The sequence below is a fragment of the Camarhynchus parvulus genome, chromosome 1 (genome assembly GCF_901933205.1).
Source record: "Camarhynchus parvulus chromosome 1, STF_HiC, whole genome shotgun sequence".
NCBI lineage: Eukaryota > Metazoa > Chordata > Aves > Passeriformes > Thraupidae > Camarhynchus > Camarhynchus parvulus.
In genome coordinates this window covers 34,659,374-34,686,681 of record NC_044571.1, presented here as the reverse complement: position 1 = coordinate 34,686,681, position 27,308 = coordinate 34,659,374, and the positions used below count along the sequence as shown (strand labels likewise).

The window sequence follows — 27,308 nt, the reverse complement described above, 5'->3', positions numbered from 1 at the left end:
GGAGCAAAGGCTGTGGGCGGCTGTGCGCCGCCATGGTGTTGAACCCGGTGCTGGGGAAGCTGGTCAGCAAGCGGGTGGTGCTGGCCAGCGCCTCGCCGCGCCGGCGGGAGATCCTCACCAACGTGGTGAGTGCGGCCGGCGGCCGCTGGCCTCGCACGGGCCGGGGGCTGCGGGCAGCGGCGGCCGCCAGCGCCGGCCGGGCCTGCGGGGCCTGCCGCCTCCCGGCCCGGCCGCTCCGTGAGAGCAGTGGGAGGGGAGCGGGGCAGTAAAGGACATGTGTTCTTTCTGAAATGCATTAGTGCAGAGCAAAGGAGGCCGTAACCTATCATTGAGACTGTTCAGTCCCTCCAGAGGAACGTGTCGGCCTCACTGGGTGGGCTGCTGGAAGCTTTTGAGTAGCACTTGGGTATTACCTATCGAACTTAGCTTGCTTAGTATTACTATTCTTAATAATTCTCCCGATACATTGAACTAAAGTGGAAGAAATAGCTTCAAAATACGGATGTGTGGAGGAGCACCGAGGTTCAGTCATGCACTAAGTTATTAGAAACATACATGCCTGCTGAGTGCAGTAAATGTACAAGTGTAACCTAGAGCAAAAAGTTGGAAGAATAGTTGGGCATTATTTGACAAAACCAAACAGAAACTGTCTGATTTTGTTTTCTGCTTATCGTGTGTAAGGACATATAAAGTGCAGTAAAGCTCCTGTAAGAATGTGCACTGCTGTTGCATGGGTAAAGTGCTATGCAATTAAATTTTAAAAATCCAGTAGTATTTTTTTACTCTGTTTATGAAGTGTGTAAGCTTATAATGTTAGTTTTTATATGAAAAGAATAATGAAATTACTAATGTGATTAGGTTCCAATAAATAAGGGCAAAATCAAATATACACACCAATTTCCAAGTTCTGATTGTTCTGTTTTAGATTGTATGCAAAGAATATGTATGCACTAAGCACTGATAGAAGCACTGGGGGATTTTTTCCATGTGTGTTTGGGGAGGGGAGATGTGTTAATGTGTAAAAAGCAGATGTCAAATTTGCTTAATATGCCTTGGGAGCAATGTTTTATAATGAGGTTGGATTGACTGCATCACTTTCCTGTGTTACAGGGTCTGCGGTTTGAGGTGGTTCCATCCTGGTTTAAGGAGACACTAGAGAAGTCATCTTTTACAGCACCTTACGAGTATGCTGTGGAAACAGCAAAACAGAAAGCTCTTGAAGTAGCAAACAGAATGCATGTAGTAAGTTACTAACTATTACTGCAATGAGCTTTTTGTCTTTAGGTGGTGCATATTACTGTGATTTAATTTGCTTGCACTGCTTAAGTGATCCCTGAGTCCTTTTTCTCCACTGGAGGCTGATGGATGTTTTCCTGTCATTTGTGAAAGATGGTGTCTTGAAATTGCCTAATCAGAAGTCTAATGCCTGCAGTTCAGGCTTTCCACAAACTGAAGTGGCCTGCATCTTTTGTCAGCATCATACCTAGTCTTGTATGGGATGCATATTCCATATTTTTTTGAACAGTCAGGTCTGTGGCTGATCTCATTCCACACATTTGTTGATTGTGGAGACAGACTCCACAGAAAAATGATGATGTGATTCCAGTGCTTTGCTGTAGCTTTCACTGAAGGAGTGACAAGAATAGCTCAGAAATTGTGTGTACAGGAGGAAAGCAGAAAAAAATTACTTTTTATTTGTCCAGAATGTTTTAAAACAGAATTGGCCTATCTAATTTTAAGAAGGGAGAAGTTTATATCATTTTAGATTCTGTTAGACAAAGCATCCATTTTGAATCCTAAATTTTATCAAAATCAGTGATGCAACTTACACTTTCTGTGGTGTTTGACTTATGCCCTTGGCTGTGATCACTGTTTGAACACATAAGGCTCACAAGAGGCTTGCTACATAAGGCTCACATAAGGCTTGCTACCAGAACCTATTCAAAAGTTGAGCAGATTAAATCTCACAAAATGGACCATAATATTTTCTTAATAATATAGCTCTGAAAGAGAGGGGTGTTTGCTGATCCTATTCTAGCGGCAGAAAAGGAGTGTTGAACACTTTAAATTAACACTGTTGCCAGATGTCACCATTCTTCAAAGCAAATATTGCATGATCTCCAGTGTAAATCGTTACCCAGTTTTCTGTCAACTACTTTCCAGACAATGGTACAGCATAGGAGAATGGATTTTAAACCCAACCTCTAAATTACTCACTTTGGGCTTTTATTGCAAAATCACTGTGCTGGTGATAATGCTGGTTCAGTGGATTTCAAAATGCTTCTTCATACAGGAATTAGTAGAACTAATTCTAGATATCATTAAACAATTTAGAGCACATCAAGTCTTTGTCTAGAAGAATTGCCTCCTTGTAAATGTTTTATTATAATGGTCACACAGACAGGTTTCATGTCACACTGTGATAAGTAACAGCAGTATACCTTATAATATGCAGGTAAATCAAAACATAGCTATAAGGACAGGTACTGTTTACAAGGAATTTTTATATATCACTACTTCTCATATTTTAAAAAATAGATTGTGTTCCCCTTTAAGAGGAAAAGACAAAGTGTAGCTAAAAAAAGGGGATTTATTTTTCAGTAAAATTTTGCTTGGAGAAATGATCCTCAAGGGCTGTATTCTCTGGTTTCCAAGTGCTAGGCAGTTCTTTAAAGGAATTGTTTTCCACCTTGAAGACCAGATTGACTTTTGAGAATGCACTTTATTTTCTGGATGCATTTTTTCATCAGTAACATATTTGGGCAAATTTGTGGCTTGAGAATGGTGTGCTCGAGCCTCACTTTTATGGTGATATAAACGTTTACTATTTTGCAAACAGTGCAAAAGGAGAAATGGTGTCTTGTTTAAAGGTTAGTGTAGAACCTTACTTCTAAACCAGTAAACTGCTATTTTCTCACCTTATGTCTTGAAAGATTTTGTTCTCTTTGCATCTTCTGACAAATGCCTTCTTTCTTATGCTTTTGCAGAAGCATATGAGAACACCTGATGTTGTCATAGGAGCAGACACTATTGTGGTAAGAAGTCTTTAGTGATTTAGCATTATTTTAATTTATGACAAATGTAGAAAATACTTGTATCTTTAGGTTTAAGTTTGAAAACTGCCTTCACTGTGAAGTTACACCTGCATTATGATACATCTTTTTGGGGTGTGTTGATGTGGCTTTTAGGGCTTTTTTTCCCCAATGAGGTAATTTTTGAACTCTTGAGAACTAGAAGATTTGCTGCTGGTTTTGGGGACACTAATACAGTCATAAATATTGCTTTGGATCTTCTAGTATGTAGTGGAAATTCTGTTCTCAGGTGAGTTGTCTGTCAGGAAGTCCAGATCATGTGAACAGTTCTGTGCTGAGCCTTGTAGGTGGATGTCACTTTGTACCTGACATCTTCACAGAGACAGTGGAACGTTAAGGACAGAAAAAGCTGAATAATCCTTTTGTTTGAGAGGTGTAGCCATTGGAGGATAGAGTATGGCAAGCACATGCTTGACACTAAATTACCTGTTCTACCAAAGTGTCTGTGCTTCTTGCTATACTCAGTAGACTCAGGTTTGAAGCCCTGGCTGAAATCATGATATGAACATAATTTCTGACCTCAGTTTTTGAGATGTGAGAAAAAGCAGCACACTCATTCTATTTTTCTGTTTTAGTCTGTGGATGAGCAGATCCTGGAGAAACCAGTTGATAAGCAAGATGCCTACAGGATGCTATCAAGGTCTGTAGTTTTAAGTAAGATACAAAATTTGAAGATGCAATTTCTCCATCCATTAGATTCTCAAAACAGTTCCACAAAAGGGATACTTGAAAATTTTTTGGGGTTTTGTTTTGTTTGTTTTAAGTTTAGTAGGTCAATCTCTTAATTAGGGATATGAAAAGCACTTAATATTTAGCTTTTTAGAACTCCAGGACAAAAGACAGACAAGATGATGCATCTTTGCATATATCCAAGGTGTCAGGTGAAAATTTTCACACAGTTTCACCTTACAGTTTGGTGTGGAATCTCGTGGGGAACAGAGCATGTGAGATGCTTCTGATCTCATCCAGAAATATCCTGGCTAATCTTTATGAGATTATTCCTTAAATAGTCTCTTCAAAGATTCACAATCCCTTGCTATTATACATGTGTTGCTTACGCAGCAGATAATAAAGTCCTCAGAACTAATCCGCCACAGCGTGGCACTCTGGAGCTGCTACAATAGAGAGACGGGTAAGGGAATCTGTGCTCTTCCTCTGCACTCTGACTTGCCATGGGATCTTTGGGGACCAGTCTGGATGAAATGAGTACATATGCTCTAGTTCCCTATTACATGTTGAGTTACATCACCTAGCTATTTATAGCCAGCTTTCAGTGAAGATGGCCCTAACAGTAGAATTTATGCCAACTGGCCTTTTTTAATGCATTTGAAATAGTCACTTTTCTGATGTATAGTGAATGAGCTGATACCATGGACTATTCTTATACAAGTGGTATTTTGGAGACTTGAAATGACTGCAGTAGTGGTTTTTATGTGGTTATTTTTTGTTTGTTTTCCCATTATCTTTTCAGTGATCCTGAAATAAAATTTATTTGTTTAGGATACATGTCAGATCCATTGAGTGATACATTAATGTAATGGTCTGCTTCTCAGGCTGTAGCAATATATTCATGTAGAACATTTCATAAGACTGTTGCTTAATGGACATTTTTTGCCTGACAGGTTAAATGGGAAAGAGCACAGTGTTTTTACAGGAGTGGCTATTATACACTGCCACAGTAAAGGTACGTGTCATTTTATTACAACTCAGTATTTGTATTAAAAATTACTTTCATGATAGCTTGTACAAGTAAAGAAACAGGATGAAAATGTTTCATATACAGTCTGAATTGGTTTTCTGCTCAAGAACTACCTTATCAAAATATAAATTAAAGTCTCCCCACAAAAGCCAGCCTTCTTCCTGTATTCAGTTTTCACACAGAAGGGAAAGCGACAAGACAATGGAGTTCAGAAATACTGTCTCTGAAAGCTGTGAGACTAATTGAAAGGCTAGTGTAAGTGGTGGAATACTCTAAATTAAATTCAGGTAAGGTACTACAGACTGTGAGGCTGAGCTGAATGTGATCCATATCAGCTTCATTCTGTGTTGTGCTTAGGCCAGTTGGGGTTTAATGCCTCAGACTGTTAAGAAACTGTAGAGAGAGATACACCAGTCTTCCTTATTGCATAATTTATAGAGAAAGTAAGTCATTTTTGTGGAAACTGTACCATTAATAGTGTTTGAAGGGCATTGTCTGATAGTTGTGCCAATAGTCTTATAGTAGAGCTTTTGCAGACATTTTGCTGGACGTAGTCTTTATGTACAGAAATTAACAGTTTTTAATCTTTTCTGGAGTGGTTGCTCTTAACTCTTGTAAAATGGAATTAAAGTTAATATTGCAGTACTGCTAATATGCTAGTACAGTAGAGGGAGAGCTGCTGCAAAAGAAATAAAACATGTTACCAAGGGCATGTTCCTGTGAACAACCCAGGAATGTAAATAACACCTTTAACTCTTTACTCTAGGAAGAAGGTTAAGTGTGTCCAGCTGTAGTAGTGATACTGTAACAGCACATATCATTTGAAGTGGACAAATTTGAACTGCAGTTCAGTCAGATGAATAGCAATGTACCATTAGTCTGTAGATTCCCCAAGAGATGCAATCAATAGAACAGTTTTGTGGAATTACTATAAACTGTATTTACAGTTTATAATTACAATGTGCTTTTTAACTTGCTAAAGATGAAATTTTTTTACTAGAATTTGTTATCAATACTGAAAGACATGGTAATCTGTCTTCATATGCACCGATTTTCTTATTTTGTTTGGGCTTCACACTATCACTATTAGAAATTGGTTAGCATTCTTCCTTTGGTCTGTACTGTAGATATTTCTTACTCCTCCTCAAGCATTTCCACTGCTACCAGAACTGTGGTAATGGGAGTTGCTTGGTGTTTATAGCAAAGAGTAGAGAGAGCTAATAATCTGCAATGTGCACACTCACCTGTGCAAGGCTGTTACCTTTTGAACATGTTTTGGAAAAGCCTCTGTCTGCAGTGACAGCAGGGTCCATACCCAGGTCTGCAGTACTTTATTGCACTTTCCCTCATCCACTTTCAGCTACAGAAGTCTGAAATAATATTGGCATCTCTTCAGCAATGATAGGTAGATGATGGTGATGGTTCTTGATGGGACTGCTGGATACCCAAGTCTGAAGTGCAGGTGCAGCTGCACGTACCCACTTTTATGACAGCTACGTGTTGAACTCTGATATGTTGTTAAGAGTTCTTTGACAACACTCATAAAGTTGAAAGGGTGGCTGTAACCTTCTTTTGGGTGTGTATGACAGCATCCATAAATAGCTTTGTGTAAGCATTGATAATTTAAGAGTATATTCCATACAGGAAGAGCAGTCTGTAATCCCTGAGACAGGACTGCAGAGGTTGAAAATGCAGACTCTTACTGTTTTGGGGAAGTTAATCCACTGTCCCTGAAGACATACATCTGTGCAATATATTTAATTTTTCTCAAGCAAAATTGTCAGATGATTAAGAAATACAACCTAGATGTTATGCTCTAAACTACAATTCCTGTTTCTAATAAGACCTCTTTCTTTCTGTAGACAATCAGCTAGAGATGGAAATCACGGATTTCTATGAGGAGACTAAAGTAAAATTTTCTGAACTGTCTGAAGAGCTCTTATGGGAGTACATTGACAGTGGGGAGCCCATGTAAGTAAGGCCCTGATGCCGCCACACAACACTTGAGAATAGGCCTTAGGGTACATTATTAAGCCAGTGTAAAACATTGTCCTGTGTTCTGTGAAATTTTGTCCTATGTGTATGAGAAATGATAGTATCAGTGATGCAAGGGCACTTACTCTTTTGTTCTTGTGTAAAGGTGTCGTTTTTCCAGTGAAAGTGAGCTACCTTTTTAGAACCCTAATGAATTTGAAAAGTGAAGACTTGAAATACTCTGGATTAAGCAAGCACTTGTGCAATAGTTAGCAGAGGCGTTCAGGGATCTTCAGTGCCCAAGACCATTCATAGTTCATTACAGACAGGTGAAAAGAGTTAGTGTTGGATAATCAGGGCATCATGGAACTGTATTGGGAGAAAGCTAGAACTTGGTGTATTTAGTTTATCAAAATCACTGCTCTAATGCAAGGAACACCAGCTTAATTTTTACTTATCCTTGTGAAAAGTGAATACACAGTTTGTGTGTGTTGCTGTGTCAAAATTGTCCTTCAGTTTATGCGTTTCTGCTACACTGGTAATATAGTTACTGATCTATATAGGCAACATTTGCAAAAACAATATACCAGACAAGAGCTATTCCATGGAAGAAAGAGGATGAGAACAGAATGCCTAGTTACTAGTCCTAAAATGAAGTTCACTAGATTGCTTTAAAAAAAAAAGTACTTATATGGAGACAGCAAGGGAAAGGAATTTGTCTTCCCTTTGTGTTAGCTGGGCCTGCCTGAAGGCATAGTTAGCACTATGGACTGCATATCAGGTGACTTGATGTGAACTTTTGTCCCTGTAGCTTCAATTCTGACCATGTAAGAAATTGTGGTGGTTTTTAAACTCATTTGTGCTATAAAACAATAAAGCCACGTTTTACTGGGGAAAAGAAAGCACTGTGGACTTTGGATATACTTCAATGATTATGTGTAAATGAAGCGTACTTTGTGAACATGTAAGGTTCACAGCTTATTGAATAGACTGATTTTTAAATTGGATTATATGGAGACAATGTTTTGGCAAGACTGCAGCTTGTAATAAATTCCTGCATCGGTTTTTGGAAGGTGATGTTTACTATGCTAGTTAGTACGATGTTTAGATTTAGTGGGCCATAAAGCTGCAGCTTGAAGGAGAAATTACCATGGATTTTTAGAAAGAATATGAGGTTGAAAATTATTTTGGAATATTCTGAGTATTTCCTCTGGAAGCAAATATCTTTAGCAGTACTTTGCTGCACCAAAATGGCTCACGAGCAGGACTGGGTTGTTCTGTTCATTCTCCTAGAAAAGGAGTGTGACATCAAGGGTTTCTCAAGGACCAAAGGTTCAGAGAATGTATTTTATTATTCTCTGAGGCTGAAGCAAATTGATCTTTGTTTATATAATCCTGTGTATATATGTTCCTATTATGTTTATATAATAGAAAGCACTTGTTCTGACTTTGCAAAGGAGCTACTAAACACAGTGTCCTATAAATTTTGCAAAATTCAGTAAAGAAAAATATCTCACAGCACTGGTTTTTTGGTCATTTTTGTTCCCTCCTCCATGTCCACTCATACAGGTTACACAATTCTATGCATATAGGTTTTTCTAAACAAAAAGTGACCATTCCTTCTTTTTTTTTAATTACATGGCAAAATAATTTTCTGAAATAATACAAGACTTGATAATCACATGAAAAAATAAAAGAAAAATGGCTAGCTCTCTTGAGGATTAAATTGAGTTCTTTTTCTAGCAAGAAAAAGTGTACCATGTGCAGTATAGTCCATACTCAGATGTGCAATACTTTATTGCACCTTCCTTCATCCACTTCCAGTTACAGGAGTCTGAAGTAATCTTGTCATCTCTGGAGAAGTGACAAGAAGATGACAGTGATGGTTCTTGATGGGAATGAAGAAGAAAATTGGCATATGGTATTTAAGTCAATCACTGGTGACAGAGAGTAATACTAGAAATACATAGCTGATGTAAAGTATGGGTACGGAAGGAGGGGGAATTGCTGTCTCAAGGTAGTCTGTGATGAGGCTATAAAAACCCTCAAATTTTGGCTTCAGAAAGATGTTTAGCTTTTTGTTTCATTCCTGTTCCTCTTTTCTAACCAAGGATTTTCTCCTTGCAGGCACTGTCTCTTCTTTTTCTGTGTATCTGTAGAAAGAAGGCTGTACCACAGTAATCCCCACTGTTTTGGGCTTGTATGATGAATAGACTTTGGCCCAGCTTTTTATTTTGTAATCTTTCCCTTGTGAACAACTTTCTGTCTCTGCTTACAACTGCTAGCCTGAAAACTGCTGTGGTTTTAGTAGCTCTCGTCTGATGGCAGTAAAACCAAAGGACTGTACTGCAGTCTAGGAAGGAGGTGATGACAGAGCCTTCAACTCTACAGTTTCACATAAGGAATAAAATATAGAATGTAAATGTTCTTTTTAGGATCCAAATCCAGAACATAAAGTGTTGTAGAAAAATAAATATGTAGCCATTTCTGTTAATCTTCTTGCTGGGAGTATGATACTGCTGCTTTTGATAGTTATAATGTTTTTTGCCTACCTGTAAGCATATACCAAAATAACTATAACTTACATTGAAATATGAAAAGACATTTTAGTCATTATAATATTCCTAATTTAGTTTATGTAAATCATAAAAATATTATAAAAGAAAAAATAATTTAAACAATGACAAAGTTATAAGGTAGTGCTGACAAAGCAAGATTAAAGGAAAATTCCTATTCCACAATTTATAGCAATTCAGAAAATCCTACTTGCTCGTATACTGATTCCTCTGTTTGTTTTAGCATGCTATTAGAAAGGGAATTGAGAGGTAAGTACTAAAAATAAAGAGCTGTTTCTGATCAAATCTAAGATGAAAAAATTAGTAATAATTTTTTTGTGTAGTGACCTTCTTTCTCAAGCAATTTGTGTAATTCCATACTACCTTAAATTAATAGATCTGAGAGTGACTGACCTTTGGTTTCTAAGCTTGCTGACGTAGGCTTTCAGATTCTGCTGTTATGTAGGAAACATACTTTTAACTGTCTTGTTCCTTGTATGAGAACAGTAAAATTGTTGGGTCTCCTGCAGCTTATCTGACTTGTATATATTTCCATTCTAATCTGTGGAATTTGCATAATTACACCTAAAGACAAATTAGATTTCCAGGGTTAGTTTTTGTGTACATACATTCCCGTGCCAAATTACCAGCATTACCATGACATCTAAGAGCACAGTGTTGTGAACTACAGCTCTGTTCTGTCTCAGATGGTTGCACAAGAGATGGATGGATAGGGCTAAATAGAGTAGTGGATCTTATTTGAATAGGTTGCTCTTTACTAAGGAAGTCCTGTCTTCCCAATCCTCATTTTAGGTATTCCTGTGACTGAAATCTGCAAGATGCATTCTGTAATAATTTGAGTTCTAAAAGGTCATCTTTATTGAGCTCCTTTGGGACCTAAAGGCTTTCCAGCCTCTTGTGGAATTGGGTGAGGGTCATTATGCATCTGGTGACCCGGGGACCCTGTTGTTTTTGGTGACACTGTTACCTTTTTGGTAGCCACAACTTGGTAACCTATGACAACACTCCGACTGCAGTCACCTGCTGCTTAGGTGACTGTTGCACTGTCTGAAGCATCAAGACCTTTGGCTCGTCATCCGTAGTAGAAATACTGAGCCTTATATTTATCTTGTTATTTATAAATTGAAGTGTTGAGCCTTCCTAATAGATTTAATCTGCCTGTAACTTAGGTACACTAATCTTTATTCCAGCCTCTGCAGTTCTGGTGTATTATTAGTGTTCTGTGATATCTCTGCTCTTAACCTTAATTAGATCTTTGTTGGTTTTGCTTTCTCTTCCTCAGGGACAAGGCTGGTGGATATGGTATCCAGGCCCTTGGTGGGATGTTAGTTGAGTATGTCCATGGAGACTTCTTGAATGTGGTGGGATTTCCTCTAAATCACTTTTGCAAAAAGCTAGCAGAGTTGTACTATCCACCCTCTAAACATAACATACAACATAAAAAGTATGACTCTATTCCTTCTGTGGACACTTTTGAGAACCTAAGCGATGGAGAATCTTCAAATTTCACAGAGCACAAAGCTGCTAGTAAGTTGGACCACAGTGGGATGCGTTCATCTGGAGCTGCTTACACTTCTGGAAACACTTCTGCTGTCAGAACTGGTTTTACAGTACCTTTGGAAAATCAGAATGGAGTGTCACAGAGTGCATCAAAACTTCCATCCAAAATTCTAGAGCTGATGGATGGTTTTAGAGCTTCAAAGGTAAGGGGAAAAAAACCTACTCATTACATTGTTGTCTGATACATTTGTTTCACTGGATTTCAGTATGTAACAGGTATTGTGAAATACTTCAGCTGGGGAAGGAATGTATTAATAATTAGTAAAAAAGGACCACGGACGTTCTGGAGAATTGTAAGATAGCTGTGATTTCTGGTGCAGTGCAAGCATTGCTAGGCTTGTCTTTTTGTATTTGTTTTTATGTGTTCTAGGAAATTTCAGTTACCTATTGGATGATTTTATCCCTTGAGTTGAGAGGAGAGAAGTTGCAGATTTTTTTTTTTACTGATCAGAAGAGCACAACCAAGCTGGAATTACATACTCTTCAAAAAAAACCATTTTAGGTGATTAACTCACCTGACTTGAAACTGTGACAAGAATTGTATATATTATATTTCCTTTGTAACTTTTAAGGCTTTACATTAGAATTCTGTGGAAAATCTTAATTTTTTTATTGCCTCTTCAGAATATTACTTTTTAATATTTCATGTTCTGGATGTGTTTAACTGATAATATCCATGCTGTATCTGATGGAAGCATACCCCTAACATCTCACAAACAAGGTCACATGCTCTGTGTTTCAGCCAGGCATGATAAGATGCATAGCTGGACATTTTAAGTACTCCCAGATTTTTTACGTGGTTCTAGTGTGGCAAAGATAATAGTGAAGAAGAGGAAGAAGAAATGAACAGTGATCATTCTAATAGATCACTGGTCTCCAAGTTATTTGTGTTTTAGGAAGATGTGGGAAAAAAGTGCTAAAGTGGCAGTGAAATGCAAACTTGGAGCTAAAAATCCAGCAACTTGGAGGTGAATGGAGGGGGGCACACCAGACAGTGAACAATAGTTTTGCTGAAACAGTGGAGAGTTGTGCTCAGCTCTGAAGGAAGACTGTAGTGTGATCATGTGGTTCTGTGGGTGTGCTGCTTGTAGGCATGCAAAGCTGTCCTGAGAGGTTTGGAATAAAGTGGCTTTGAGGGTGCTGCATTTGTGAACTTCTTGTGTACCTATGGGGAGTGACATATTTGAATAGGTGAGATGATGCTGAGCATTTCTTCAATTTAAGTAAAAATAAATATGGATAATCATCAGCATGTGCTGTACATTACTTACACTGTTTACAGTGATGGGATGCTGAATAGTTTTGTGCAGTGAAAGACAGTGGAAGCTGGAAACAAAAGAAACAACTTTACTTTCTCACTACTCCAGAGTAAAGTCATAGTATGAAGCACTGAATCACATGTTGAACTAGTGGGATTTTTTTCCCCACTAAATGGATCTTTGTAAAATTAATTACCAGTAGTGATGAATTGTGATCTGACAAAACTCATCATGTTTCCATTTGCAGAATAGGCATAAGTACAAAAAACATTTATTTCCACCAAAACTCTCAAGTTTTTTTCATTTTGATTCTTGGATGTTGCTTCAAGAACTTTATAAAGCAGAGTAAAATCTCCCACAGGTGAAGGTATTGCTGTCTATTTTCCTCTGAACCACTCTGTTGCAGAACAGGAGATGATCAGGTTTAAGTACTCGAAAGTTAAAAACTTTGAAGTTCACTATGTTCCAAATTTACATAGTCTGATCTGTACTCAGATATTTTATGTTTTTCTTTTAATTTTTTTTTTGACTGAGAATTACTGAATGGGTTGGTCAGCCAAGTTTTCTGCCTTATCTTCTGACCTTCTTTTTCCTGTTCTAATGGTTTCCAGTTGGGATGAATCCAAAGACTGGGCAGTTCTTGGAATCTGGTTGTAAACTAGGTGTAATTGGCTCACTATTGTGAAAGCCTGAATTGTAATAAATCCCAGGTATATGTTCTTATTAGAATAGCAAAGATGTTATAAAATACAGTAAAAATATGTGAAGATGATAGAATATAATACATGCAGTAACAGACCTACCTCTCAAGGTTAATCTCTTTTTCTCCCTTTGCTTTTTATTAAGCAGAATGTCAAGGTCCTTCTTTCATTAATTACCTTTATTACCTTTAGATTTAAATTTCATTATAGTTGCTTGCAGTTGTAAGGAAATGAATTCTGTGTTTGCTGCATTTGCCTCCACTGTTGTGCTCTCCAAAAGTTCCACGATTTTAGGTGTTTTACCTGCTTCAGAATACAAAAACTGTGGAATTGCAAATTAATTTTGACTGGAGAGGTATATATTACTATATTTCATTAACTTTGCTCTCTGGTTTGGTTAGCATATCTTGAAAAAGTTCAGCTAAGGCTTTCAATTTAAGGCAGCCATTGCCCATGAGCTTTTCTTCAGTATGAGGCACTTGCTGTTCTTTTGTCCCCATTCCATCTGTACACATCCTGTTAAGGTGTGCCTGTAGTATAGTTGTCCTGTGAAGTTTTATTCTTTTTGTTCTTAATCTTTTTGGGTTTTTTCCTTAATCTTGCTAAAATACAGGTCTTTATTTTATTAACTGAAGCTGTTACAGTATGTTAGTGGAGAGTTTTGAATTCCTTATGCTTTGGGTCTATTAAATTTAATTTTTCATTATTATTTAATAATAATTCTTATTATCAAATTTTGGTATTGGTTCATATGCTTAAGAACGTTCCATTGCGTCAAACAGCCATATAGATGGGGAAGTGCCAAATATCTCAATAAAGAGGTGGGTCTTAATACAAAATTTGTAGGCTGCATTCCAGAATACTGTGAGTTCCCTTCTCTCCCAAACACCATTGTTAAAAGTTCTGTTACTTGGCCAAGATACTGAAACCCTCTGAGAAGGAAGGGGGAGCACTTTTTAGGAGGCTTGTTAAATTGTGTTGCAGTAGTTTAACAGTAGTTGTGTAGGATAATTCTAGGCAAACAATATAGTTCTTCTGTTTTCTGATTGCAGTCTTTTAAACACAGCATGATAACAATTTCTTACCTACACATAGGCTCTGTTTGTAGCCTCTAAGCTGAAGATATTTGATCATCTGAAAGATAAAGGTCCAGCAAAGGCTGTGGATATTGCAAATGATGTTGGAACCTCTGTATGTGGAACTGAAAGACTCCTTGATGCATGTGCTTCTCTTGGATTACTGGAGAAAACACCACAAGGTGATTAATTTACCTTCCCTGCAACTATATATACTAAAAGACAGGCAGGACTGGAAGAGATGCTTTTAAGGTCACAGGTTCTGACTTGATATTGTGGGTAGCTTGGATTTGGGGCAGAGGGGAATGGATTCCTTTGCTTTCATTATTAGTAGCTGGAATTGTTTCATGTGGGGGAAGGCTTTATGTAATGAACACATTCAAGTCTCCTTTATGGAAACCTTGGATTGTTTTTGCTCTCTGGACATAATACTGACCAAATTTCTAAGAAAAGATTGCATGGACAGTCCCAGGGAGCAGTGTAATAGCTCAGATCTGTCACCTGTACTTGAGTCACAACAACCCCATGCAGCACTAAGGCTGGGGGGAAGGTGGCTGGAAAGCTGCCCAGTGGAAAAGGACCTGGTGGTGTTCAAGAGCAGCTGAACATAGTGTGTGCCCAGGTGACCAGTGAGCATCCTGGCCCATATCAGCAGTAGTGTGGCCAGCAGGAGCAGGGCACTGACTGTGCCCCTGTGCTCAGCGCTGGTGAGGCCACAGCTTGAATCCTGTGTTCAGTTTTGAGCCCCTGATGACAAGAAGGACACTGAGGTGCTGCAGCATGTCCAGAGAAGGGTAATGGAGCTGATGAAGGGGCTGCAGTGTAAGTCTGGTGAGGAGTGGCTGAGGAAGCTGGGGGTGTTAAACATAAAGCAAAGGAGGGTCAGAAGAGACCTTCTTGTTCTCCACAACTACTTGTGAGGATGTAGCCAGGTGGGAGATGGTCTCTTTTTACAAGTGACTAACTGCAGGATAAGAGGAAACAGCCTCAAGGTATGCCAGGGGAGATTTAGATTGAATATTAGGAAAAATTTCTTCCCTGAAAGGATGGCCAAGCATTGGAACAGGCTGCCCAGGGAAGTGCCTGCCTCACCATCCCTGGAGGTATTTAAAAGGTGTGTAAATGTTGTGGTACTTGGGAACCTGGTTAAGTGGTGGACTTAACAGTGCTGGGTTAAAGGTTGTACTTGATAACCTTAAAAGGCTTTTCCATTGAAGTGATTCTATCTAAAACGATTGTCAAATTCCATTTCCTGCTGCAGCAGTCCTGTCAGTCTTCAGCAGAGGGATCAGGCTTTTAATGGGGAGAGTTCTGCAATCTGTCCCTCTTTGTGGACAGCTACTTAAATTTTAGTGCTCCAAACTGGAACAGTCCATGAATGTGTATGTAAACGAGGGAGTCAGTATTAGCATTAACTTTTTCCATCAACACTAAGTAATTCTAAGTTTCCATGTTTATCATTTACATAGTAAGACTTGAAATAATTAGGTGTGAAGAAAAGAAAATAAAGGAGTCTTTTTAACTCTGTTAGAGGACAAGACAAATGAAAAAGACCCAAAGACAAAATGGAGAAAGCTTAAATTCAGGAAAGAAGCAGTCATAATCTAAACAAAAATAGTCAAGAATGAGGAACTTCTAATACTGTCCCTTGAATATTAGGTATCTAACTGAGGTACTCTGGTTTAAAATAAAAAAAAATAAATCAGTGTGTATCTATATCTTCCAGCATCTAAATTCTTTTTTGAAACTAAGTACTTGCTCCTTTAAGAATGATAAGACTTTCAGAATTACTTTTTGTGCAAAATTTTTAGTAATAGATCATAAGATCAGGATTTACTGGTTATTTATGCAGGGAAACATGCCTTCAGATTTTAAACAACAGTTGTACTGAAACAAATCTGGTTACAACTATGTTCTTCCCATAAGGTTACAGTAATACAGACTCAGCAAATACCTACCTGACCTCGGATGGTAAATACTCACTTCATGGCTACATTATCCATTCTAATGACCACCTTTGGCCTCTCTTCACAAACTTGGAGTTTGCTGTCAAAGAAGGGAGCAGGCAGAATCATCGAGCCTTTGGAAAGAAAGCAGATGATCTATTTAAGGTAATATAAATTGTTATTAGTATCAAAACCAGCTGTGTGGAGCCCAGAACTGATCTGGGGACAAACGGAGATAGAGCTATCTGAAGAAAGCTTGTCAGTCTCAGATATGGTAGAAACACAATGCAATTCACCAGTCCCAGGCTTCTGTTCCCTTCAACTTTAGGCTGTGAAGTAGTGGAGCAATCACAGAGTATATTGGGAAATTTGAGTGCTGACAAAAATTCTCCAGATGAAGTGTTGCCCATCCCACTGACACACTCTCAGAACAACCTCTGGGCCTGATTTATTTATGTTTGTGTCCCTTTTATAACACCAGATCGTACCTTACCACACATGTACTCCTTCCATAATGCATGCCAGTCAGTTGATAGTGATGTGCATCCAGTTTAGGCTGTGCTGTGTAGTCAAAGGTGGTTTGTGTTGATGCAGTGGAGAAGGGATCTAATCTCCTTTATGAAGTTTTGTAGTTTTGTATAAGCTTCAAGCTGATATCTATTACTGATAAAATTATAATCCTTCTGCCTTCTCTTTCAATCTGTGCTATTCCTTTCCCAATGCTAGCCCAAGTGGATGTGATCAGACTGGAGAATCACTTAGGGGTGTAACTAGCCTAACTTGTCAGTTACCCATCTGGTGAAGCAGGTTGAGAGGCATAAATATTTGTGTCTGTGTAAGCAGAGTGCTGGTAGTGTGAGCAGGAGAATGTCATTGACAGCACTGCTGGCTTAAATTGTACTTCAGACTACATCCTGCGGTCCTTAATTTGTATTAAACTTCAAGATGGTGATGAAGGCAGTCTCCTGAAGGAGATGTCTACATCCCTCATGTATAGTCAATGGAACAAAATAAGGACTTCTGGAGACTTAAAAGCTCTGCTAGCTTCATGTTAGTACTTAAATAACTGGAGGACAAAAACTCCATTGGAAATCATTCAAAGGGTCTTTAAAAGGCATTAAAATACTTTGCTTTAGGATAGCTGTTGGAGTAGATGTCTAAATTTATATACAACTTAAGTGGTTTAATTAACCACTGGAGCTCATCCTTTGTTAAACATCTGGATTATTAACTTTGCTTGGGTGATGCTTGTGTCCAGTTTGGACCTGAGCTCCATATGTGTACAGGATGGTGTGCCTGAGCAGAATCTATGGCACTATGCACACCACAGCCTCAAGATACTGCCACTTCATGGTAGTTGCAAAGCCAGCCATAACTGCTGAAATCTGTACAAAGGTGAAAGGTAAAGGGATTTGTGTGTTTGTGTCCTTGAAAAGGTAAAGGCATGAGGTTCTGCTCCTGAATGCTTGCTTGTTCCCTGATCAAACCCTAATCAAAAAAAAAAAAAAAACAGAATGATCTTTAACGTTTCTGATTTATGGTATAGTCCAATTATCTAGTTATTTTTCCATCATGGGAGAATACATGTTTGAGTGAAATGAAAGCAATTTGTCAGGATATCAAGAAGAAGCACTGGAATTTTTCTTTCATTCTCCTGAATCTGTCCTTTCAAGGTGTCTGTGTGATCAGAATTCTTGAGAGGATGCAAAAATCTGCTTATCACTACAGCAGAGGATTTGGATGAGCAAATAGTCAGCGGCACTTTTAATGGACCATTTTCATTTTGGGAATTCTGATGTTCACCTACTGCCTTGGTTGTACATAGCTTTAATTAACTCTGAAAATAAACTTTAATTATGCTGCTTTTCCCCCTTTTTAGGACTATTATCACAGCCAGGAAGTAAATCAACGTTTTATGGCTGCCATGCACAGCATTGCTCACCTGACAGCAAGAGATGTGGCTACAGCATTTGATCTTTCACAGTTTAAATCTGCTTGTGATTTAGGAGGTATTGCTTGTAATTGAACTTATATACAATAAAGGGACAAGCTTGATTTCAGTTCTGCATTTTATTACTTAAAAGACATGTATATTTTTACTGGAACTACAGTAATATTATCTACTGTTGTTTTTCTGATACTGCAATGTCAGGATAAAAGAGCAGTGCAGCTAATTGAAAGCAGAGTTACCTAAATGGTATTAGAATAGCTTAAGATAAGTGACTGTTTGTCTCAATCAGTTACACAGTTCAAGGCAGAAAGTAAGGTAGTGGCTCAGGTGATACAGCATTGAGTTGGGAGTGCCATTTTCTGTAGTGTTGTTGCTCTCCTTAGGCACATCCAAGATCTTCAAAAGTAATGCAAGTAGTGAACCACTACTACTGGGGTGTCAAACTTGAAACACTGCCCTGCTAAAACAAAAGTTTTGATTCTTTTCTAATGGGTTTGTTTTGTGTATTGTTGTAGTTATTAATATCTAATATGTCCATCAAAATGTTGAAGACCAGTGATATATATACCTGAAGAAACTCTGCTTTTTAGCATTACTTTTTTTTAAAGGAAACCCTGTGGTTGGAGCTGCACAGAGGAAGTGTTATTACATAGGGAAAGATCCACTGAAGGAAGAATAATTTATTTCGTGCCTGAGGAGGTGGACAGCATCTCAGAGAAATTACCCCAATACTGGTACAACCGTTGCCACTTGTGCAGAGACTCCAGAATTTCACAATCTTTGCTATGCTGGAGAGTGTCAAATTTCATCTATGAGTGCTTTGTAAATGCTAAACAGTTAGAGGTGTTCTTCTTCAGCAAATAGAAATATTTGCCTTTTCATTCACATTTTGATACTCCCCAGAAAAACCCTGAGGTACTGATATCAAAGGTCGCATTTGCAATTCTGTGTCAGTAGGGAGTCATGCCTGCATTCCACAAGCTTTAAAACCTTGCTCTATCAACCAGGAAGTCTTGTTTGTTGTTGAGCTGTCTACCTCTGGTTCTGATTGGATGCCTCTATTTCACAATGTTATATACAGCCTTGCTTTTAAAAATGTCTGCAAATTCTGGGAGAAAATAATTGAATTGACTTCTTTAAACTTTTAACAGGTTGTACTGGAGCTCTGGCTTATGAATTAGTACAAGTATACCCAAATCTCAAGGTCACAGTATTTGACCTTCCAGAAGTCATTGCGAACACCTCTTACTTTCAGCCTTCAGGACAGCACACTGCTCCAGTGACATTTGTGTCAGGTAAATGTAGCACATTATCATTTTTCTGGTTTCTCTTGTCTTTGAGCACAAATAGGCTCTTTTGCTGCTGCTCCAACCCCAAACATATCTTAGTACAAGGCAGTATAGGTTCACCCATGCTAAATGGGAGCATAGTATTTTTCAAGACTGTGGGGATAAAAAATGCTTGGAGAATGTGGCTAAGTAGGTTTGAATTAGTAATTTTTTGAATACCACTGGAAGCAGAAGCTGCATGTGCTTGTCTGAGGTATTTCATTTCTAGACAAGTTCAAAATGGTGACTACAAAGAACTTTGTCTCCTTCCTTGCTTTATGTTTACTCTCCATTTTTTTGTTAGACAATTCTCGCCTATGATCTGCTCTTTAACTACACTTTCCTTATCTGCAAATCAGGGCATACTGTACCTGTTCATTCTTGTTACTTTTGTGCTCTGCTGAAGCACATTGTTTTTGCAGTATGTACTCTGTGGTTTCTGTAGGAATGTACTAACTCTGTTTTCCAACAGGTGACTTCTTCAAGGATAATCTTCCAGAAGCAGATCTTTACATCCTTTCACGTGTTCTTCATGACTGGCCTGATGAAAAGATACACGTGCTGTTAAGCAAGGTATCAGCTGTTTGCAGACCAGGTATGTTTTTTTCATCTTGTGAACTTTAGGGTGCATGTTAATGTACCTTTAATGAGCACTGACTAATGCTTTTCTAGTATGAACTTAGGATATTTTTGTTCAATCATAGTAGCTTTTGCCTGAATGTGTAGGCTTGCATTATGATAATACCTACTAAGAAAAAGAAGGAAACAAAGCTGCAAATAAAACTATATAATAAGCTTTTACTATAGTTGCAGGCTTCACATACAACTGTATCATATCCCCAATCTCTGTCATGCCCAGTCTTTCTTACTAGGCCCTGTATCATCAATTAAGTAAGCATGTGCTTATTTCTATACATAAAATTAGCCTAACTAAAGTTCCTTTGGGTAAATCAAGAAGCAGCAGTTTGTTTTGCTTTTGTTTTGCTATCTCAGTTGTGTCCAGAATATGGTAAACTGGCTGAAGTTCAGTACTACTTTATGCACACATATCCTGAGAAATATGCAGCCTTTTTGACTTTCTACTACATTTGAATCATAGAATCATCAGAGTATCTCAAGTTGGAAGTGACCCATAAGAATCATCAAACTGAACTCCTTGCTTCTTGAAGGCTTTACTAAAACTAGTTCATATGACTAAGAATATCATCCAGATGATCCTTGAACTCCAGCAGGTTTGGTGCTGTGACCACTTCCCTGGGGAGCCTGTTTCAGTGCCTGCCACCATCTGGGGGAAAAATCTTTTCCAAATGTCCCATCTGAACTTTCCCTGATGCTTCATTGCATTTTCTTGTGTCTATCACTGGTTCACCAGAGGGAGGAGATCAGCACCTTCCCCTCTACTGCTCCCTTTGAGGAAGTTGTACATGGTGATGAAGTTACACCTCAGCCCTCTGTTCTCCAGTCTGAACAGATCAGGGGACCTCAGCTGCCCCTCATGAATTTTGGCCTCATGGCCCTTCACCATCTTGGTCACATACACTGAGGCACCCAAAATTACATGCAGAATCAAATATGCTGGGTTGAAAGGGACCCATCAGGATCCTTAAGTCCAGTCTCTAACCCTATGCAGGATGCCCCAGGGGTCTCACCATGTGCCTGAGAACATTGTCCAAACACCCCTTGAACTCAGACAGTCTTGGTGCTGTGACCACTTCCCAGTTCCGGTGCCCAGCCATCCTCTGGGTGAAAAGCCTTTTCCTGATACCCAAACTAAACCTCTCCTGACCCAGCTTCATGCTGTTTCCAAGTCATGTCACTGATCACAAGAGTGAAAAGATCGGTACTTGCCCTCCATTACCGCTCATGAGGCTGTTGAGGACCACAAAGAGGTCTTCCATCAATCTACTCCAGGCTGAACAAAGCAAGTGACCTCAGCTGCTCCTTAGAAGGCTTTCCCTGGAGACCCTTCACCCTCTTTGTGGCCCTCCTTTGGATGGTCTCTAATAGCCTGATATATATATATATATATTTTTTTTTTTTAATATTGTGGTGCCCAAAACTGCACACAGTACTCAAGGCAAGGCTGTACCAGCACAGAGTAGAGAGAGACAATCACCTGTTTAGTGATCATCTGACTGAATCACAGAATTTAGTGATCCTGTGCTTGGATGCACCCCAGAACATGGCTGTCCCTTTAGACTGCCAAGGCACACTGCTGACTCATACTCAGGCAGTATTAAAGATCAAAGACAAAAAGCGGAAAAGCCTGATTCCTTAATGCAAGTGTAGGTCTGACATTTGTTTCAGAGGAGAGGATGCAAAATAAGGCCTAGCCCATAAACTATAATCCTGATTATAAATTATCAAAGAAAATTTTGGGTGACACTTTTAATCTTATGCAAAGTTTGGGTTATGACAGATGCTTACAGGAGTTCAGTTCAAATGAAAGCAAGGCTGAGTTTAAGAGCATAGGCAGGAAGTGATCTGAACTTCTGGAGACAGTGCTCTAAACTCTCCCTTCTTTTTAACAATGAAATGATTGCTTCCAAGAAGAGATCACTGAAAGTAAACTTTAACTGATTTCCACTGAAGACCATTAAAAAAATCAATTTGAGGGGACCTCTGTAATTGTCTCTGAAAAAACACTTTAAAGTTGAACTTACACAGAATCACTTTTGGTTGTTTTGGAAATGCAGGAAGTGCCTTGCTAGTGGCAGAAACCGTGCTTGATGAACAGAAGACGCACCCTTCAGTAGCTGTGCTACAATCCCTCAGTATGACTGAAGGCAAGCAGAGAAGCAGCTCAGAATATAAACAGCTACTGGAGAAATACGGATTCACAGATATACAAATTAAGATCACAGGAAACTTATTAGATGCTGTTTTGTGCTTCAAGAAGAATCTGTCACTGTAGAGTGCCCAGAACCAATCTGGAATGCTGAATTTTCACCCCTTGTGCAATATACCCATCATCAACCAGCTCCTATTGGCAGTTGAGGATCATTCTGGCCCTTTGTCTGAAGCATAGCTGTTACAGGCCTTGGATACAAGTTGGAATGCAGCTTCTGCCAGAGTGAATTCTGTGCGTTTTAAAAAGCATCTGGGGCAGGCTGAAACTCCTGCATGTGAAATACCTTAATGTCCAGTTCTTCTGCATACTGTACTAAGCTTAGACTTGGCATAGCTGTGTATAGCATGTCAGGTTAAAACTGCAAGCTTGTACTGAGGTACATCAATATGTTAGTTTTCTTGGCCATAAAATTAAAGAGAGTTCTCCCTCTGCAGTGTATTCAGTGGTTACTATTAATTTTTATCAGAAATAAGAAAAACTAATATTGTATGATCTGCCTGAATTTGGGGATGATAGTCCTCTCTTTTTCACTGCTGTGTGGGACTTTGCTCAAAAACATCTCATATATAGTCTTTTAAAGCACTTCTTCTACAAGCAAAAGAGAAAACAGAACAAACCTCAAACATGCTCCTACACTACCTGTAGTGTCACAGAGGAACTTCAGCAGCCTCTGGCCTCCAGCCACAGTATGTACCTGCACAGGCTGCAACTGAGAGCTGCTCATAGTGCTTGCTGTCACTTCTGAAGTTTTCTGAATATGGTTGAATGGCCATATATGCTTTCTGTCTCATTAATTGAGATGAGTTTTAGGATTTATGTATAAAACCTTGTATGAAAAATTAAAAAAATAAAAATTTCTTCATGCTTCAGTCTTTAATTGGAGAACTGCATACTGTATCCCATCTCTTCAAGTAATTTGTCACAAATGTCACCTCTCCTAATGTTTATTTCCTTCCTGATACTTCACTGATATTTATTTTTTCTTTTCAAAGTGTAATGGAAGCCTTTCTGGAAATTAAAGTTACACTTTCAAACTAGCTTTCTTTCTATCAGTTGTGAGGCTTTTGCCTGTTGCTTGTACAGCAGTAGTCCAAATAAACCAGTGTGCAAGAGGCTGTGCCAGTACTGAATCACCAACCTCAGCAAAATAAAGAGGGTTAATGAGGAAGGTTAAGAGTTAACATCTGCCCAGATGTTAATCAGGAGTTACTTTCCTCCTTGGCCAGTGGGTAAAGAAGAAGTGCCACAGTGGCTCAACTCATTAGGAGAAACAGGCTTCCTAGAGAGCATTTCAAGTGTACAAAATCAGGGAAATGTCAGACTTTCCCACATTAGAGTTTTTAATCTTAGCAGAAGGCTTCTATGAGTGGAATTCTGACTGATCTTATCTGTACAGACATTTAAAATAGATAAGGCCGAATATTCAAATGAATAAATTTAAAATGTTTCTTTTCCACATTGACATGAAGTTTGCTTTTAGCTTAACAGGTTTGTATGTTGAGAGACTCATTCTGGCAATCAGATGTGTCTCATCTCATAGTTACTCATGAAGTTCATAATGCTATTCCTTAAGCTGCTTTAAGCTGTTTGAGTTAGAAACAATCAAATCCTAACATTGGCACACCTGTGACTGTTACAGACTTTAAAACTATGCCCCTAAGTACTATGTCTCTGACTGTAAAATTGGAATAGAATGTGTTTGGCTTGCACCCAGCCTTCATTTACTCTGTGATTAATGCACAACACTAAGCATTAGTCCCTCGGGCATGGTGTCTGTGGTCATGTACCACAGCTTTGCACTCTCAGGATAATTAAGTGTTGGAGCAGATGATCCAGGGAGGTTGTGGAATCTCTGTCCTTGGAGGCTTCCATGTGAGAATCCAGTCCTGAAGAAGCTGAGCTGATTGCAGAGCTGCCCTGCTCTGAGTGGGAGGCTGGACCAGAGATCTCCTGTGGTCTGTTTCAGGCTCAGGTGCTCTACAATCATGTGATGCAGCCTGGTCACCTGTATAAGCTCATCTTACTAATACACAAATCAAGTTTTTCAGTTGCTCTGAAATCTTTTGCTGACTGGTAGGAGTGGATTTAATAGTCTAACACTGAAAAGAGTCTAAGCAATGTTCATAACTGAGGAAAATTTTCCTGACATGAAGAATGAGGGGGGGTTAAGTTTTAAAATTTTTTGATGATTATTGAATGTCTGAGCTGTACAAGTTGGAGTGGCTCTGAGGAGATTGTCTTAAAGGTCAGAAAGGTATGAATGTTATGCTGCACTTCATAATAAAATCACTCTGAACTATTTTGATCTGAGTTGGTGTCAGGCCAGAAGGCAAGTAAGTACCGCCATGCTTTTGTCAGTAGCCCTCTCTTGGCTTCCCTTTCCCCTCACAGGTCTGAATATGGAGAAGACTCTGTAAATCAGACCATTTAAGTTCTGCTTTCATCTTTAGGTCAGTCCCACCACAAAGAATTCAGGCTCTACAGAAATAACGTACAAAATGTATTGAACAGAAACACTGACTTCACCTCTGCTTCTGTAATGCTTGCCATCCACTCTTCTCTCTGCTTGGCATCATTTCAACATGAGTGTGAAGCAGCAGTATATCCCAAAGAGATGCAACTCTGTTCCTGTCTTACTGTTTTCTATAGTCCTCATGCCAAGTCTGCAGAAGTCATCCCCTTTTCCCCTGAAAACAGACGTGACTTGACTTGTGAGTGTTTGATCACTCCATACTGAGAAAGGGAATTTCCTGGGGTTTGTGAGAGGGGTGGATTATTCCTTTAATAGTGGATTAGTCATTTAATAGGAGAGAAAATCCATAAATGATAAAGGAAATCACCCAGGTCTTGTAGTTTGCACCCCTCTATATGGCAGCAGAAATTTTCTTGCCTGATAATGCATTAGAACTGTTGCATGTGTTTGTTTTTAAATTAGGCTGTGCAATTTTGCTGGCTGAAATGGTGTTGGATGATGAAAAGAAGAACAGGAGCACAGCTCTGCTGCAGTCTTTGAACATGCTTGTGCAGACAGAGGGAAAGGAGAGAAGTGGCTCTGAATATCAAGCTTTGCTGAAACAACATGGATTCAAAAATGTCAAAATCAGAATAACAGGAAATTTGTTAGATGTCATTCTCTGTGTAAAGACTTAGAAAAAATATATTAAGCAGTAGTCTGGATGTGTTATACTTGTGTTTGATGTTTTGTAATTATCCAAATACATTCTCAATTTCTCATCAATACCATAAACAAGAAATGTAATAAGAAATGCCAGCTTTGTGGTATTACTTTTAAAAAGTTTATTACATTTAGTTTAGACTTCAACAGAATGATGCCAGGAGATTCTGTCACTGCACAACACGTGTAGGACACAAACGGTGTCATCAGCCCAAGGGCAGTATTCACACTGCTGAGAAGTCACTTTCTTCATACTTGGTGCAATTAGTAGAGTTTTTAGACCAGCACACATTGCTTTGCCCCTATTCCAGGAGGTTAATGTTGGTATCATTTTAATGCTCCATCACCTTCCATTTTAGTATCATTTTATATTACACCCTCTACTGTAAATAAACACACTCCAATCAACTCTGGAAACTGCTACTGCAATGGTGTAAGATTGGAAACAAGAACTGGAGCAGCAGGTTCCTGAGAGAGTCAAGACAGACTGCTCTGCTTTAAGAGAGGCTTCCAAAAAAAGGCAGTTATATAAAAGCACAAATTTCCTCTGTGATTGTAATTTGAGATTAAATGTGAGGGCACCAAGTTTGTTTCAAGAACATCATCCTACACCTTTTTAGCCGTATTTAATTTGTGAGCTCTTATAAAAGTGGATAGCAGAATATGAGATAAAGAGGGGAAAAAAGGTGAAGAAACAGAAGAAAAAGCATGGTGATGGAGAAGAAAGGATTTCCTCCAGTCATATGCAGGTGAGCTCCCAAGCTGAACAGAACATGACAACTACAGACTGAACAAGTTCCCCATTACAAGTTATGTGCCTTTTACCTTCATTTTTGCACTGATGATACTCTAAATTCTTAGAATATGAAGTTCTTTTTGAATCAATAGAAAATGTTATGGTGAACAAAATCTCAGTCTCGCAGACAAGGTATTGTGCTAAGAGAGTATTAACATTCAGTTATTAGCTTCTTTTAAAGGAAAAATTACCACACTGTGTGTGCCTACCTGAATGAATGTACCACAGCATTTCATAAATTACATTCAGAATATGGTCTTTTAACACCCTATGTGCATAACCCTCTGTGAGCACAGGAGTCACTTCAGTCTATCTGTATTATGCTTCAGGAGAGCACACAGTTACTTTTGATCTTGTGGTGTGCAAAAAAAAAGTATAGTGACATATCTTGTACTAGAGCAGAGACAAAGGCTATGCCTGGCACCTTTCCTTCTCACAACATGCCCTCTTGAGAGATATGCTCATTTTGAAATCCTGCAAAGTACATATATGTGTAAGCAGTGGTTACTGGCACCTCAGCTACTGCAGCTTTGTGGTTCACCAGTCATCTGTTTAAAAAAAAGGTTTGGCCTTATTGACTTTGGTTGGAAACACCCACAAAAAGTGAAAGCAGGTGATGTGAACTAATGTCCTCCAGCTAGAACAATTTCAACACGTTTCAGAAAGAACTAGTATAATTTCAGACAGAAGTTTGATAGTTAGGTTCAAAATACCAATTTCAGCATGCAGTAAAATTAGCAAAGTTACTGATGGAAACTAGGCCTGTCTTGGTAGGGCCTGACTCCCTGCCATGAGTGCTTGCTGTGACAGCCTGCAGGGGAGCTTTTCACAACATCTAACTTTGAGTGCCCATACAAGAAGCTGGAACCACCCTGTCCTATTGTCCCACAGGAAACTGCAGCTAAGTCCATTGCCTTGGATCAGTTCAGGGACATACAGAAAAGTCCAGTGATGTGACCCTTGGCACTGGCAGTGCTAAGAAGGAGGTGGGAACAGAACCTGGGAAGAAGGATATGCCATGGATCAGCATTACCCAGAGGGTGGTGAGCATGGAGCAAAACTGACAGTGCCTGAAATCTGCTCACCTCCACCTAACAGCTGCTGCTGCCCCATTGGGACCCCATGCAGAAAGCTGTGTCTTCCACCTAGACTGGCTTCCAGCAGTTGCTGCAGAAAGAGCCTCCTAGTTCACATGCTTGTGCTGCTCATTGACTACAGCCTGGGCCCACAGACCCACAGCCCAAAGCCAGTGCTCCAGCAGCTCACACTCAGCTTCACAGAATCAGAATCACAGAATCAGTTATGTAGGAAAAGAAATCTCAGA

The 27,308-nt window shown here is 39.0% G+C and overlaps 1 protein-coding gene across 2 annotated transcripts; it reads left to right on the top strand.

Moving 5' to 3' along the window:
• On the top strand, positions 1-25,344 carry ASMTL (acetylserotonin O-methyltransferase like). 2 transcript variants are annotated; one of them, XM_030953205.1, is made up of 13 exons: positions 1-125; positions 1,111-1,242; positions 2,988-3,035; positions 3,668-3,732; positions 4,715-4,776; positions 6,654-6,762; positions 10,624-11,044; positions 13,957-14,119; positions 15,864-16,048; positions 17,763-17,892; positions 18,986-19,129; positions 19,635-19,757; positions 24,949-25,344. In XM_030953205.1, the coding sequence occupies exons 1-13, from the start codon at positions 33-35 to the stop codon at positions 25,161-25,163; spliced, it is 1,890 nt and encodes a 629-aa protein (XP_030809065.1). In that variant the 5' UTR covers positions 1-32; the 3' UTR covers positions 25,164-25,344. The 2 variants fall into 2 exon arrangements, with proteins under 2 accessions (XP_030809065.1, XP_030809056.1); XM_030953196.1 differs by lacking the exon at positions 24,949-25,344 and adding an exon at positions 21,859-24,858.
• Positions 25,345-27,308: the final 1,964 nt, after the last annotated feature.